The sequence below is a fragment of the Sapajus apella genome, unplaced genomic scaffold (assembly GCF_009761245.1).
Source record: "Sapajus apella isolate SASKATOON/1434 unplaced genomic scaffold, GSC_monkey_1.0 scaffold18, whole genome shotgun sequence".
Classification (NCBI taxonomy): domain Eukaryota; kingdom Metazoa; phylum Chordata; class Mammalia; order Primates; family Cebidae; genus Sapajus; species Sapajus apella.
Window position 1 is genome coordinate 6,921,202 of NW_022436958.1, and position 16,630 is coordinate 6,937,831.

At 38.9% G+C, this 16,630-nt stretch overlaps 1 protein-coding gene across 5 annotated transcripts in view; it reads left to right on the top strand.

The window, feature by feature from the left end:
- The first annotated feature begins 2,872 nt into the window (after window positions 1–2,872).
- Window positions 2,873–16,630, top strand: part of KYNU (kynureninase) — a 157,535-nt gene continuing 143,777 nt past the window's right edge. The window contains exons 1-2 of one of the 5 annotated variants that reach the window (XR_004271288.1): window positions 2,873–3,200; window positions 9,232–9,419. Coding sequence is in view for 3 of the 5 variants with exons in the window: in XM_032286336.1 (XP_032142227.1) it covers window positions 9,251–9,419 (169 nt within the window). In the remaining 2 variants the exon portion in view is untranslated. The remainder of the gene's footprint in view (window positions 3,201–9,231; window positions 9,420–16,630) is intronic. The other 4 variants (XM_032286336.1, XM_032286334.1, XM_032286333.1 and 1 more) reach the window with 4 other exon arrangements.

Genomic DNA, 16,630 nt, shown 5'->3' on the forward strand with positions numbered 1-16,630 from the left:
GTTTGAGACTGCAGATTTTTACTATATCTTCCCTAACCTGTCCCTCAAGATGAAGTTTTCCTTTCATTTCTAGAGGCTACTCTTCATAATGGGACCAGAATCAGCCACCAAGCAGTGGCCCTGTCTCTAATCTCATCACTCATTTTATGTACTGAGGACCCAGCTTTAGAGTGTCATGATCGGACTCATAGTGCAGCCTTGGATTCTTTTTTTTTTTTAATTTATTTATTTTACTTTAGGTGCATATTATATCTGGCATTTCTCCCCATGTTATCCCTCCCCACACAGCCTTGGATTCTTATAGAAAGAGTTTGCTGCTGTGAATTATTTGGTTAATGATCCAGCAAGTGCCCATTTTAGCCTACTAAATGTTAGGCAATGGCCAAACTGTGACAAAAAGGCCCTGAAGAATAAGAATAAAGTTTAGGGTTCAAGATTACCTTCTGGGAGAACAAAAGTTCCCCATATTTCCAATCATCAATTTATATAAAATAAACTAAATCTTAATTAAAAACAAATGAACCAATTCAATATTCATTTAGCTCCATACATAAGCAGAGCTCTGAGGAGGATAAAATCATTCTTTCCCTCTCAGAAACATATCATGTTGTGAGCGGGATGACATACCTGGAAATTAATAAACAACTCAGAGTTTTACAACAGCTTATTCTGGCAACACTCTTTTTCTTCCTGTTTCCAAAAAAGAAGGAATGGTAGCTTACAATGTTCTTTGTTTAACCTCCACTGCTGGCCGTGTAGTGGGTCTTGCTTTCACCCCTCCCTGCATGACTTGCTCTTTCACAATCCCTTTATGTATTCAGCAGCCTAAGTTATTGCAAAAGTTTTGCTCCCCATTACATCCCTGCCATTTCACTTTGTGCTTGGTGCAAGTAGTACACGTGATACTTTTCTTGATTGAATGAAGGTGTCAACTGAAGAATGATAGGTTTGTAAAATTTGGAAAGGACAGCTTCTTTTCACATAAAGCGTTGGCACTTGTAGAGTGGCATTCTGACCTCTGAGAAGCGTAGTCTCTGGTCAGAAGCTGGAAACGGGCATTATGAGGGAGGGGAAAAGGAAACGAATTTATGCTGAGCAGGGTAGCTGAATATATATCTTCAATAAGCTATAGGGGGATCCATGAATATTTGTGAAAGGAGAAAGGTGCGCATGCACAATTGAGTTTCATGCCTCTTCAAGGGATCCATGTTCATAAAATTATAGCCTTAATACAATCTGAGGGGGCAGTTTTCAGCCCAATCTGAAGCAGAAGACATGAAAACCTTTACTGCACATTCTCCATAGACTAGCCAGAAACACTCCAGGATCAGTGATCTCTTTTTGTTCCAAACCACAAAAGGGAAGGATAACGTCAGGTGATGGTTGACGTCAGTGGTGGAGTCTTTTGAAATGACTGGTTTCTGTTTAGCCACAGGGCAGAAAGCCTAATCATAGTTAGTGATGGAGCAGGTATGTGTTCCACCTCCTATCCTGTCATGGCCAAAAACTTAGTTTCCAAGTTTATTTTGGGGTCCCCTTGGCCAAGAGTTGTCTGTTCAGTTGGTATAGAGGGTTAAGATTTTATTTTTATTCCTCAAATGTAATAAATTTTAAGAGAGAAAGAAATTTATAAAACACAAGAAATAGAAGTATAGCTTAGACCTCCAAGCAAGTTCTTTAAAAGCGTTTAAGTTTAACAGTAGTTTTTAGGATAATATTTTGAAGAAATTGTTTTTAATCATATTATTACGAGATTTTAGAAGAAGCATATCGTGTGAAAACAAAACCTTGGTATGTCCATATCTATCTCTATCTCTAAATCTATAGTCAGTCTTTAAAACAGTGACACAAGAATGACACAGACCCACTCTCTGGTTCACTCTCCATATATTAGAGCCTGGTAATCTTCCAAAGTTTTTACAGCATAAGGCATACACAGAATAGATCCAAAAAAAAAAAAAAAGTATATCTTCTGAAATTCCCTGAATGGATTCAAATTTTTACTCTTCCAAGTTAATCAATTGGTAGTCTATAGGATTATTGTAAGGATACAATTGATGAAATGAAATATGTTTTCTTACCACTGGTCAATTACTTGTATTAAGGTAATTTCATGGACTTTATCTCCCCTCTTGGAAACTGGAGAGCAGCACTTTTTGTCTGGTAAATAAAGATTTAAAAAAAGAGAATATGTCATTTTTGACCTTGTGTCATGGTACCTATGGCTTTCTACATGCATGGTTTCATCATCTCAATAATCTTGGGAAGAAGGTATTGTTACGTTCATTTTATAAACAGGAGACTGAACTGCCACAAGGATAAAGTGAATTTCTCAGGGTTATACAACAAACACTTGATAGAAATGATTAAATAACACTTTACTTAATTTGTTGTGGGTTACTAAACAAAGCATAGGTGTGCATAAGTCATTCAATTATTCAGGCACAATCTCCACCCTTAGTTCTAATATCGAAAGTCTTCGCTCTTAGTTTTTAATAACTACAAGGATCATCATTGAAAGATCCAAGCTCCGGAATAAGCCTAAAGAGGTAATCAAAGTGGAACAATAGTTCACACTCTTAAAGGAATAATTTGCATTAATGGAGTTTGCCAGGCTAGTTTCCACTTGAAACTTCAAATCTTCTTTCTTCCTTGTCTTGTTAACTGTCCAGATTTATTTCCTAGGTTTTTTTAAACTCACATATTAGGCAATGGGGTGTATTCTGGAATTGAGATGCTATTTTAAACTTTTGACTAAGAAGTTTGGCCATCAGACTAAAAATCCTCAGTGTATTTGACCATAGGTACTGTCTCAAAAATCCAGAGCTCAAAGTGAAGTAGTAAGGCAAAATTTGGAATTCAGCTCTAAGACAAACTCATCAATTCAGCTGCCAGAAATTTAAATAAAGGACAAGGAAGTGTATGTTTACCTGAGTCTAAAGAGCAAAGTTGCTTCTGGAAAGAAGCCCTGACTGGAGGTGCTGGCATTTGAAATGTTGGGCAGGCGCACATGTTGCTTAAATTTCTGGAGATTACAGATTGGTTAGTGGGAAGTAAACTACGTTTGTAAATTCTCCACTGGGTGGAGTCTGAGCAGTTCTTTGAATCTCTCACCCTAAGATCTGGCCTGAACATTGGCAAGAAATTCCTGAGAGTTCCTTGAGAGGTTCTGGGAGCCGAGCACCCCGTTGGAATCCTAGGTAAGCTCAAGGTGCTGATAAAAACTCTCTACCCTAATGTTTACTCTGTGTTTTATCCAAATGGAACTTCTCTCAGCTAGAATCCTTGTCATAGTGTTTTAAAAGTTTTTTTCTGTTGCTCTCTTCTTTTTTTTTTTCTCATATTCTTTTCATAAATAAAAATGGTACGACCTTCCTAAAGGCCCCACCTTTAAAAATGGGTTAAATGAAGATATCTTTACCAACGTAATGGAAAAGAACTGATGTCCATAGTGTACTGCAGTGCGTATACTGAATATGGATACATTTGACAAATCAAAGTTTGTCCTGTTCTTACTTGAGTTTAAACAGTAAGATTAGGTCAAACTCCAGAGGCGGGAAAGATATTCTTAAACAGACTTTAAGTCTGCTGTTTCCTGGTAACTTTAATTGTCTTCTTATGCTGCTACATGTCATATTAAATATTTATTTAGAGAAGTGAAAATGCCTGTTTCTTGCCCAGAGTTTCTTTCCCTTTCATTTTATGAAACTGTCATTTCCCCAAGAAGAGACAGTTGATACACTTTTTAAAAATACACTAGGTTTTCTTTTTTCTTTTGAGGCAGTGAGGTGTTACTTAGTAGTAACATTGAAGCAAAGGTGTTGATTTTATTAATGTGCTCAGCAAGTGTATCCTAGATATGAAATGTACATTTGTAACAGAGTAATGTTACCCATTTCTCAATGATATGCTTAAAGAATCTTGCTCAATAAGTATATTGTTTTTCCTTTTTTCTTTATTAATGAAAAACTACACACTTTCTCCACATATTTTTAAGTCAGGTTCTAAACTTTGAATTCCTACGTACAATTTGCTCATTTTAGGCCTGAATGTGGAACTGTGTAAAGATTAACTATTGGGCACTAACAGTTATTTATTTAGCTATTTAACCCTAGATAGTGGGTGATGAGGAGATTCTGAATTCTGCGATTTCCTTAAAATCAATCCGTTTTTAATTATTATACTAGTTTTTTTACTTTAAAGTTGTAGCTGTCTAAACAAAATTGTGAAAACACTATTTCCAAACCTAAATTAAGGGCACATTGGTGCTGTCTATCAGAAGGTATTGATAATTTATTTTAAATTACAAATTACCTTTTATCTTTTTATAAAGGACCTAATGTCATTTGAGCTTAACCACAATCCTTTGAAGAAAGTGGAATTTAACTTTAAATAGCATTGACACACAGAGCAGTTAGGTGACTTGCCCGAGACCATATGATATGTATGCCCCCCCTCCTTGACAAAATTAATACTAAATATGTAAAATTTGAAAAATTTGTAAAATATGTAAAAGTTGAAGTTTTTAATGGCATAACATTATGGCTTGTGAACACTAATTGTCTTAGCTGATGAGGTGAATGAAGAATTAAGCAGCAACTAGTATGAATGATTAAATTGCATCCTTAGAGTGAGTGTACTATGCTACCCTGGGAACTATAGACTATATTTAAGTGTATGCAAAGTCGTGCACTGGTGGAGTGGGGCAGGGTGCACTCGTTTGGAAGATACTATGCCCATCAAGTATCTCAAGGTACCCCAGGTGTGTCAGGCCCAGAAGCAGAACTAGCCACTTTAACTTTTGCCTGGCTGAGGCTGGACTGGGAAGGATGGATTCAAAAGGGTAGATCAATTCATATATACCTTGTGGTCCTTTGCAGATTGAGTGTAGGACTGAAAAAAAGAAGCCAAAGAAAAAGGGAATGAGCTGAAGAAAGACACACACACACACACACACACACACAATCAGGAAGCAACATGAAAAAAAGAAATAATAATAATAAAGTGAGAGGTTCAAGGCTTCTAGTAGGAATTGTGCTACGTACATCCCACTCACAGACACTGTCGAAGACCAGCACGATGGACTCAGCATCCCCGGCACACTTAAGCACCATACAGTGCACTCCACTGTCCTTTCAGTCCATTTGTGTTTCTACTCTGCCTGTGCCAGGGTTTCATCTCAAAATGAAGGAAAAGGATTCTGATGCCTCAAGATTATTAGAAGGATTAAATAAGATACAGATAGAAAGAGCCTAATGAGTATCATTTTTAAAATAAGGAAAGTCGAATTTTATTCAAAATATGTTGGTAACAACCTAATCTCTTTATTTAAGTAACCCCACTTAGAGTTGAAAGTCACCTCCAATAAACTCAAAGGGCTCGCCTCCCAAAGAAAATTGCAAATATAAGGCAAGCTCTCTTGACTCTGAATTTCAATAAAATGTTTGCCTAGGTCTTTCACATATGGTCGGAATGAGAGAGGGTGTGCATCTAGTAATATGTCATTATGTCAAATAATTCATCAACCAATTTTGTTTATTCTCTCAAACTGCCACTTTAGTGGCAGGGGTACTCTGCCTAAATGAGGTAGCTATGAAGATAAATTAAACATGATTCAGGCCCCCAGGTAGAGTTCAGTTCAATAAGGTAGAACAGCAACTCAGTCTAGCTACCATAAGTAACATGTTTGTAGTAAGACTAATTTGATAGTAAGACAGAAAAGCATCTCAGGGAATTTTACGAATAGCCAAGAAAATTGACTCCCTGCAGACTTGCATACAACATGTTGCATGAAGGATTCAGTGACTCTCAAGATGGGCTTGTCCTGTCACCTTTTCAGGAGACATAGCTATTCAATCCCCTGTGTAACTAAGTGACTCTCACTTGCTGCTGGAATCACTTCATGCTTTTCATGCTTTAATAATCAGTGGTTCTGTTTTACTTTGAAAAATGAGTCATCCCATGACAGTATTCCTCCTAGACTCTGGCATTTCATAGCTTCTATCTACGATTATTTTAAATTTTTGCTCCTGTATCTAACTAAAAGAATAAGCACATCTCACAGCTCAGATTCCTGAAAGAATTTGGTTATATGCTCAGCTAAACATCATCACTGTTTGGTTAGAGCTTTTACAGCAAATAATTCACAGATCTTTGATGAAGCTACAATGTTTTTAGTGGGTAAGTGTCCAACAGAGGTATAATAAACTATGACCAGGCAATTGATAATGCCAAGTGGTAGAGACACAGCCATCACTCTTTAAAATGCAGGTTCCTCTATCAGAAAGCTATAGGTGGGACCCATTTAGAATCAAGTTTTAAGCACAGCAAGTGTTTTTGATCTTTCCTATCCATACATGTGTTCAAATAAATATAGTGCCTGGTAGAATTATTGTTAGTAAAGTTCATATCTTAATTGTTATTGGTGTTCAGAGGAAGACAGCCTACTTTTACTTGAGACATTGTAACAGGCCTCATGAAAAATTATTTGAGCTAGGGCTTTGAAGGATGGCTAGAATCCAAACAAGTTCAAGGGGAGCAAAATGCTTTAGGCAAATGAAATGGCATGAGGAAAATCACAGAAATAGAAAATTTTATGTGGAGGACAAACAATACTTATGGTCAGATATTGAAAGCACCATTCATCAATGTTGAAATCATACACTTTTGTACAGAACCATGGATTGAAGCAGTTAGGAGTCATGACTGATATCAAAGTAAAAATCATGCAATGGTGAAGCTTGGTATCTTTGTCTAGGAATATAAAGAATGGCTTATCAGTGGAGACCACTGACATTTGAGAAAGGAAGAAGCCCAAAAAATACAAGAATGAAAATTGAGAGTGCAAGAAGAATATCTGTCTTACTGGCATTACATAACACTCAGATATACATCTCTTTATTACCAAACACTGTATGTGTTAGTGAAGGTAAAAGAGGAAGAGAGACAGAAGGACAGAGACTGAATTGAATTCTAGAGCTTTAGTTCTGTTTTAGTTTTGGCCCCCAGGGGTTCTAGGCATTAAGAACAGTCTGAATCGAAAAATATTAAACATATCTTGTGATCCAATATTCCCGTATAACATAGACTCAGATATCCAATGACCACCTTGACATTTCTACCTGCATTTTCAATACTTGTTGCCCAAGATGGAGTGCAGGATGCAGTTAGCTCACTGCAACCTCGAACTCCTGGTCTCCTGCGTCATCTTCCTCTGTAGCTAGGACCACAGGTGCATGCCAGCACATCTGTTTGTTTGTTTGTAGAGATGAACTCTTGCTAAGTTGCCCAGTCTGGCCTCAAACTCCTGGCTTCAAGCAATCCTCTGCCTCAGCCTCCCAGTGCTGTGGTAACAGGTGTGAACCAACACACCCAGCCCACTAAACTGAATTTCAATTTCCTTCTTCAAAATGTTTCTTCCCCACGTATTTTTATTTCATCGTATTTCACATATTTGCCCATATCCCAAAGCTAGAAGAAAGCTCTTTTCGTGTGCTTACTAGAAGTAATCTGTCAGCCAGTCCTATCTACTTTTTCTCCAAATCTCTCACAAATCCACACTCTTCTCTCTACTTTTGCCCTCATCACCAAATTTAATTCACCACCATTTCTCTCCTGAACTACTGCATTAGCCTTAATTGGTCTCCTTTTTCAACTCTTGAAACTCATTACAGAGCAAAGTGATTTTTATTTAATGTAAAATTATATCACATTACTTTTCTACTCAAAGCTCTCCAATGGTTTCCCATTAACCTTAGAAACAATTTAAATTTCATTCTGGTTCCCAAATTTCTTTATGATTACTTTCTGCCCCTGCTTTTCGCACATCACAGTTTGTTATCCCTCCTTCTCTCTTCTTCCCTCCCTAGGGAGTTTAGTTGAATAAGCCAAGCTCATTTTCACCCCAGGAGCTTTGTACTTGTTGCCATGTTCCTCCAGGTTCAGGTCTTCACATGATGTAGAAATGCTCATCCATCACTTTCTCAGAAAGATGAACATGATCCTCTAAGGCTCTTCCATGCTCCAGTGGAATCTACCTTAAAGTTTCTACCTTAAAGAACTACCTTAAAGGGTCATGTTCATCTTTCTGAGAAAGTCACACTCCGGTGACTGTGTCCCATTACTCTGCTGTCCCATTACTCATAGCTCTTAGATCTGAAACTGCATTGTTTTTCTATTCTTCCACTAAAAATAAACCATACAAGGGTTGGCACTAATGCACTATCTCTTACACTGCTGTCCTGTCAATGCTCGGAGCCACATAGTAGGTACCAAATAAATAATTGCTGAAAGAGTAAATAAATTAATTAATTAAATGAAATCAGCAAAACTATATGTAAATTTAACTAGCCCAAAGAAATTTTATTTCCTGTAATATCATTCTTGTTCAATTTCAAAAAACAAAAACAAAAAACTAAGGGGAAATATAAGCAAACAAACAAGCTAGGGTGAAATTTTAAAATATGTGTTTAAATCTCCATGGTCATTTATCCTTTTCCAAAAAGGACATGTGGCATGATGATTAAACAGAGTATAGTGTGGTTTCAAGAAACATCACACAGTCCTGCCTGTTCTAAGATAATACATATGGTGTTGACAAAGAAGAAATTTATAATTATTAACAGCACCAGGTGGATGAATCTCTTTGGTATTCATATGAACAAAATGCTAACATTTTAAGTAAAATTACCTTTTGCATGAATATTATTTTCACTCACAACAAATAATTTTGTTCAGGTTCAATATGCCCATAGTTTTAAAACCATGATCTAACAAACACTGGGGGTTGGACAGTGGTGTTGGGAAACAGAGAAAGACAAGCTAAGTGGGACACTGCTTTCCTACACTTTGACAAAGATCATCGTTGCCATTTCCTCCTCATAAGATACCTAAAGGAAAAGGTTATGATGTTATATATGTTTGGAAGCCACAAATGACATATTTCTAGATAATAAGAATTGAATGAGCTAATGTTTAGTGAGGACTTACTCTGTCCTGAGCACTATTATCTAATTTAGTTCTTTTAATGTCTCTAAGTTACTATTATTTTCTTTTCTTTCTTTTTTTTTTTTTTTTTTTTTTTTTTTGATTATATGAGAAAAACTCATGCATGCGGTTTAATGCTGGTTGGTTAAGTATATTATTTCTGCGGTTGAGAAAAAGGAAGTCTAAAAGGCTCTTTTCCACAGGAAAATGATGATGTCTAGATGATGTTTTATTATTCTATTTCAGTTTAAGAGAACAACTTGTAATGGAGCCTTCATCTCTTGAGCTGCCGGCTGACACAGTACAGCGCATTGCGGCTCAACTCAAATGCCACCCAACGGATGAAAGGGTCGCTCTCTACCTAGATGAGGAAGATAAGCTGAGGCACTTCAGGGAGTGCTTTTATATTCCCAAAATGCGAGATCTACCTCCAAGTAAGAACACTGAGAAGATTTCTTAAATGGATTTATTGATTTATTTATTTTTGCTACTGCATGTGTTCATTATAATCTTTGAAAATCATTGTTCTATTACATAATAGAGCTGTTGCAATTATGTTTGTAAAACAAAAGGACCCTGGTGCTCTCAATCAACCTGTCAGCCTACCTTAGCCTCAAATTCTCTGTTTTCTCTCCTCCTCTGAAAATGCATACAGGGTACTTAAACTGTCAACTACTTCTCTGAACAATCGAGTGACTGATTGGAAATTATAGGCAGATACATTTATATGTTCTCTAAGGACTTGGGATTCAAAGCAATTCTTTTAGAATACAATGTTAAAATAGCTCTTATATTGTGCCACTTAGTTTATGATAACGTGATGTTTGTCTTAGAGAGAATATTATTTTCTGACCTGGATAAAATAGGAAGGATGTTATATAAATAGCCATCTTTGCATGCTGTAAAGTTGGCAAGGGTAAGAGTCACCAAGAAAAGAAACAATGAATGTCCAATAAATACATATTATATTTTAAAATAATATAGTAATCTGACCCTGTTCTGGGTTCTCACTCATAGGCAGGTGTTGAGCAATGAGAACACATGGACACAGGGAGGGGAGCACTACACATTGGGGTCTGTTGGGGGAAAATAGGGGAGGGACGGTGGGGGTTGGGGAGTTGGGGAGAGATAGCAAGGGGAGAAATGCCAGATGTAGGTGATGGGGAGGAAGGCAGCAAATCACACTGCCACGTGTGTACCTATGCAACAATCTTGCATGTTCTTCACACGTATCCCAAAACCTAAAATGCAATAAAATTAATTAATTAATTAATTTAAAAAATAAAATAAAACAGAAGTAACAAAGGCATAACAATAAAAAGAAATTCACCAGATTTAGCTTTACTCCATTTTTTCATTATTAAAAAAATGGTTCCCAGTTTGAATGGAATTAGTCTACCAAACTGGGTTTCACATGCTTTATTGTAGTCTGATTTCATTTTATTCAGATAAATGAGGTGCAATTTTGGGTATAGTGCTCAGGATCCATGAAGGCCAGGTAATAACATTTTAGGATGCCTGGTTCATGTAACACTAATATATACTATGTAACAGATGTTAAAACACCTGTTCATCTTCGACTATGTACTTAACAAACTGTAGAACTCTGGATGGATGGAAGAAGGAAAAATACCTGTATCCAACCTAAAATTGCATATTATCGATTGAGGGAGACATTGATAGAAATGACAGCTAGAAGAGACCAAATAAAACAAGGCTATACGTGAAGGAATCTGAGACAACAGAAGAAAAATCTAGGTCATTCTAGAATCTAAAATTAAAAGGACATTTTGATTTGAATCTTAAGAGATAAAATACTGCTAATGAGTGAATTGTGAGGAAAACAAATTTAGGAAAGGAATTATTAGGGAAATGGGAGATAAGGGGCTTGGTGATATGTACATCACAAAATGTGGAAACCTTTAGCAATAGCAAGGACCCACATGAGTCAAGCCAGGTCTGGTTGATAGTGGCCCTGCCCTGATGTGCTCTCTGGCCCACAGGACTCTTGTACTGAATCAGAACCCAGTTTAAAAATAGCATTGTACCCCACTAATCATCAGGAAAATGTACGTCAAAACCACAGGGAGATATCACCTCACACCCTTTCCTCTGAGTACTATTAAAAAGTACAGGATATAAATATTGGCTAGGATGTAGAGTGATTGGGACCCTTTTGCACTGCTAGTGTGAATATAAAATGGTGCAGTCACTCTAGGAAAGAGTATGTCAGTTTCCTCAAAAACTGAAGAATAGAATTACCATATGATCCAGCAATCTCACTTCTGGATACACTGCCAAAAGAATTAAAAGCAAAATCCCCAAAATACATTAATATACCCATGTTCATAATAGTATTATTCATGATAGTCAAAAGGTGGAAGTGGAATTAACCCACATGTCCATCAATGCATGAAAAGACAAGAAAACGTGTGTGTGTGTGTGTGTGTGTGTGTGTGTGTCTATGTGTATGTGTGTGTGTGTGTGTGTGTGTGTGTGTGTGATATGAAACCTTATTAAGTTTTAAAAAGAGGAGGAGGATCCAAGATGGCCGTTTAGGAACAGCTCAGGATTGCAGCGCGCAGTGAAAGCACAGAGGGTGAGTGGACACCGCGTTTTTATTGCCCACAGACTAGGAAATTCCCGGGCGGAGGTGCTCCATGGTCGCCAGCTCGGCTGTTTCGGCCAGCACGGCTGTGCCGGCTGGCGCTGCTGCTTTGCCCCGCGCGGATGCTTTGTCGGCGCCCCGGAGCCACGGTTCTCCGCACGAAACACACCTGTCCAGGTGCACTTTTGGCTGGCGATTGGAGCCACGGGAAGTTGCCCATTCGCCGGTTCAAAAAGGAGACTGAGCAGAGAACCAGGACAGTAGATTCCAGGGCAAAATAAAAAAAGAAAAAAAAAAAAAAAAAAAGCGCCACAAACCTCAGTGCCGCTGTTTAAGCCAGCGCAGTGAGTGGCCGCAGGGGAAAACAAACAGACCCCGGCGCCTCTTCAACAGGCGACTGGAACACCAACTTAAAAAAGGCTCTGAGGCAGGGAGCCAGGCGATCAGCCTAGGCTGGCCCCACCCCCACAAAAGAACAGCAACCAGAAACTCTGGATTGAGAGTTTCACAGCAAGCGCAGCTGAACCCAGGACGATCCAGCTCTGTGGGGGAGGGGCGTCCGCCATTACCGAGGCAGCCCACCAGGATGGAGGTAGTTGGCCAATGCTGTGGCAGCCCGCCGTTGCCAAGGCAACCCGCCATTGCTGAGGCAGCCCGCCGTTGCCAAGGCAACCCACCATTACTGAGGCAGCCTGCCGTTGCCAAGGCAACCCGCCACAGCAGAGAGACTCCGCCTCAACAGAGGCGGGCCACCATCGCCAAAGCGGTTCTAACTATACCCATATAAACAGGACTGCAGGGAAGTTCACTTGGCAGCAGGGCGGAGCCCACAGCAGCTCAGCAAAGCCTCTATAGGCCGACAGTGACTAGGCTGCCTCCTTGCTGGGCTGGGCAGGTCTGAAGGAAAAAAAAAAAAAAGAAGGCGGCAGCATAACGGAAACTCATAAATAAAGCCCTAAATCCCTGGGACAGAGCACCTAGGAACAAAAAGCAGTTTATGAGTTCTGCTGCAGCAGACCTAAAAGTACCTGCCCAGCAGCTCTGAATGAACAACAACAGAGCTCACAGCTCACCATTTGAGCTCCTATAAAGAAGAGACCGTCTCCTCAAGCAGCTCGCTGACCCCTATATATCCAAAGAGACACCTCATAAAAGAGAGATCGGATTAACACTAGGTGGGTATCCTTCTGGGACAAAGATAGCAGAAGAAGAAAACTGGTAACAACCCTTACTGTTCAGCAGCTGCTGCAGGTGAACCCCAGGCAAGCAGGGCCTGGAGTGAACCTCAGCAGACCTACAGCAGAGGGGCCAGACTGTCAGAAGGAAAACCAAGAAACAGAAATAACCTCATCATCAACAAACAGAACGTCAGTCTGAAAGATTTGAGACCCAATCTGAAAGCCAGCAACTACAAAGTCGACAGGTGGATAAATCCTTAAAGATTAGAAGAAACCAGCGCAAAAAGGATGAAAACACCCGAAACCAGAACACCTCTCCTCCTACAAGGGATCACAACTCCTCACCAGCAAGGGAACAAGGTTGGAGGGAGGACGAGTGTGATGAAATGACAGAATCAGAATTCAGACGGTGGGTAGTAAGAAACTTCTGTGAACTTAAAGAACATGTTCTAATCAAATGCAAAGAAACTAAGAACCTTGAAAAAAGATTTGAAGAATTGCTAACGAGAACGGACAAAATAGAAAGGAATATAAGTGAATTGATGGAGCTGAAAAATGCAACACGAGAACTTCTTGAAGCATGCACAAGTATCAACAGCCGAATTGACCAAGCAGAAGAAAGGATATCAGAGGTCGAAGATCAACTCAATGAAATAAAATGGGAAGGCAAGACTGGAGAAAAAAGGGTAAAAAGGAATGAACAAAGTCTCCAAGAAATGTGGGATTATGTGAAAAGACCTAATCTACGTTTGATAGGCATACCCGAATGTGACGAAGAGAATGAATCCAAGCTGGAAAATACTCTTCAGGATATTATCCAGTAAAACTTCCCCAACCTAGCAAGGCAGGCAAACATTCAAGTACAGGAAATACAGAGAACACCACAAAGATATTCCTCAAGAAGAGCAACCCCAAGGCACATAATCGTCAGATTCACCAGGGCTGAAATGAAGGAGAAAATACTAAGGGCAGCCAGAGAGAAAGGTCGGGTTACCCATAAAGGGAAGCCCATCAGACTCACAGCAGGTCTCTCAGCAGAAACCCTACAAGCCAGAAGAGAGTGGGGGCCAATATTCAACATCCTTAAAGAAAAGAACTTTCAACACAGAATCTCCTATCCAGCCAAACTAAGCTTCATAAGTGAAGGAAAAATAAAATCCTTTGGGGACATGCAAGTACTCAGAGATTTCGTCACCACCAGGCCAGCTCTACAAGAGCTCCTAAAAGAGGCTCTACACATATAAAGGAACAACAAGTACCAGCTCAACTAAAGGGCAAAACACCCAGCTAGCACCAAAATGGCAATATCAAATTCACACATAACAATATTAACCCTAAATGTAAATGGACTAAATGCCCCAATCAAAAGACACAGACTGGCAAATTGGATAAAAAGACAAAACCCATCGGTGTGCTGTATCCAGGAAACCCATCTCACATGCAAGGTTACACAAAGGCTCAAAATAAAGGAATGGAGGAAGATTTACCAAGCAAATGGAGAGCAAAAAAAAAGCAGGAGTTGCAATTCTCATCTCTGATAAATTAGACTTTAAAGCAACAAAGATCATAAGAGACAAAGAGGGACATTACATAATGGTAAAAGGATCAATGCAACAAGAAGAGCTAACGATCCTAAATATATACGCACCCAATACAGGAGCACCCAGATACATAAAGCAAGTTCTTAATGACTTACAAAGAGACTTAGACTCCCACACAATAATAGTGGGAGACTTTAACACCCCATTGTCAACATTAGACAGATCAACCAGACAGAAAATTAACAAGGATATCCAGGACTTGAACTCAGACCTGGACCAAGCAAACCTAATAGACATTTACAGAACTCTCCACCCCAAATCCACAGAATATACATTCTTCTCAGCACCACATCACACCTACTCTAAAATTGACCACATAATTGGGAGTAAATCACTCCTCAGCAAATGCAAAAGAACGGAAATCGTAACAAACAGTCTCTCAGACCACAGTGCAATCAAGTTAGAACTCAGAATTCAAAAACTAACCCAGAACCGCACAGCTTCATGGAAACTGAACAACTTGCTCTTGAATGTTGACTGGATAAACAATGAAATGAAGGCAGAAATAAAGATGTTCTTCGAAACCAACGAGAATGAAGACACAACATACCAGAATCTCTGGGACACATTTAAAGCAGTCTCTAGAGGAAAACATATAGCAATAAGTGCCCACATGAGAAGCAAGAAGAGATCAAAAATTGACACCCTATTGTCAAAACTGAAAGAGCTAGAGGAGCAAGATCAAAAAAACTCAAAGTCTAGCAGAAGACAAGAAATAGCTAAGATCAGAGCAGAACTGAAGGAGATAGAGACACAAAAAACTCTTCAAAAAATCAATAAATCCAGGAGCTGGTTTTTTGAAAAGATCAACAAAATAGACAGACCACTAGCCAGATTAATAAAAAAGAAAAGAGAAAATAACCAAATTGATGCAATTAAAAACGATAAAGGGGATATCACCACAGATTCCACAGAAATTCAAACCATCATCAGAGATTATTACAAACAACTCTATGCACACAAACTAATAAACCTGGAAGAAATGGATAAATTCCTGGACACTTGCCCCCTGCCAAGCCTAAACCAGGAAGAATCCGAAACCCTGAACAGACCCATAACAAGGTCTGAAGTTGAGGCAGCAATTAAGAGCTTACCAACCAAAAAAAGCCCAGGTCCAGGTGGGTTCACAGCTGAATTCTACCAGACATACAAAGAGGAGCTGGTACCATTCCTTCTGAAACTATTCCAAAGAATACAAAAAGAGGAAATTCTTCCCAAATCATTTTATGACACTAACATCATCCTGATTCCAAAACCCGGCAGAGACTCAAAAAGAAAAGAAAACTTCAGGCCAATATCCATGATGAACATAGATGGAAAAATCTTCAATAAAATACTGACAAGCCGATTGCAACAGCACATCAAAAAGCTTATCCACCATGTTCAATTAGGCTTCATCCCAGGGATGCAAGGCTGGTTCAACATACGCAAGTATATAAACGTAATTCACCACATAAACAGAACCAAAGACAAAAGCCACATGATTATCTCAATTGATTCAGAGAAGGCCTTTGACAAAATTCAACAGCTCTTTATGCTAAAAACCCTCAACAAACTAGGTATTGACGGAACATATCTCAAAATAATAAAAGCTATTTATGACAAACCAATAGCCAATATCATACTGAATGGGCGAAAACTGGAGGCATTCTCTTTGAAATCTGGCACTAGACAAGGATGACCTCTCTCACCACTCCTATTCAATATAGTATTGGAAGTTCTAGCCAGAGCAATCAGGCAAGAAAAAGAAATAAAGGGTATTAAATTAGGAAAGGAGGAAGTCAAATTGTCTCTATTTGCAGTTGGCATGATTGTATATTTAGAAGACCCCATCGTCTCAGCCCCAAATCTCCTGAAACTGATAAGCACGTTCAGCAAAGTCTCAGGATACAAAATCAGTGTGCAAAAATCACATGCATTCCTATACACCAATAACAGACTTAAAGAGAGCCAAATCAAGAACAAACTTCCATTCACAATTGCCACAAAGAGAATAAAATACCAAGGAATACAACTAACAAGGAACGTAAAGGCCCTCTTCAAGGAGAACTACAAGCCACTGCTCAACGAAATAAGAGAGGACACAAACAGACGGAGAAACATTCCATGTTCATGGTTAGGAAGAATCAACATCGTGAAAATGGCCATACTGCCCAAAGTAATTTACAGATTCAACGCTATCCCCATCAAGCTACCAATGACCTTCTTCACAGAACTGGAAAAAACCACTTTAAACTTCATATGGAATCAAAAGAGAG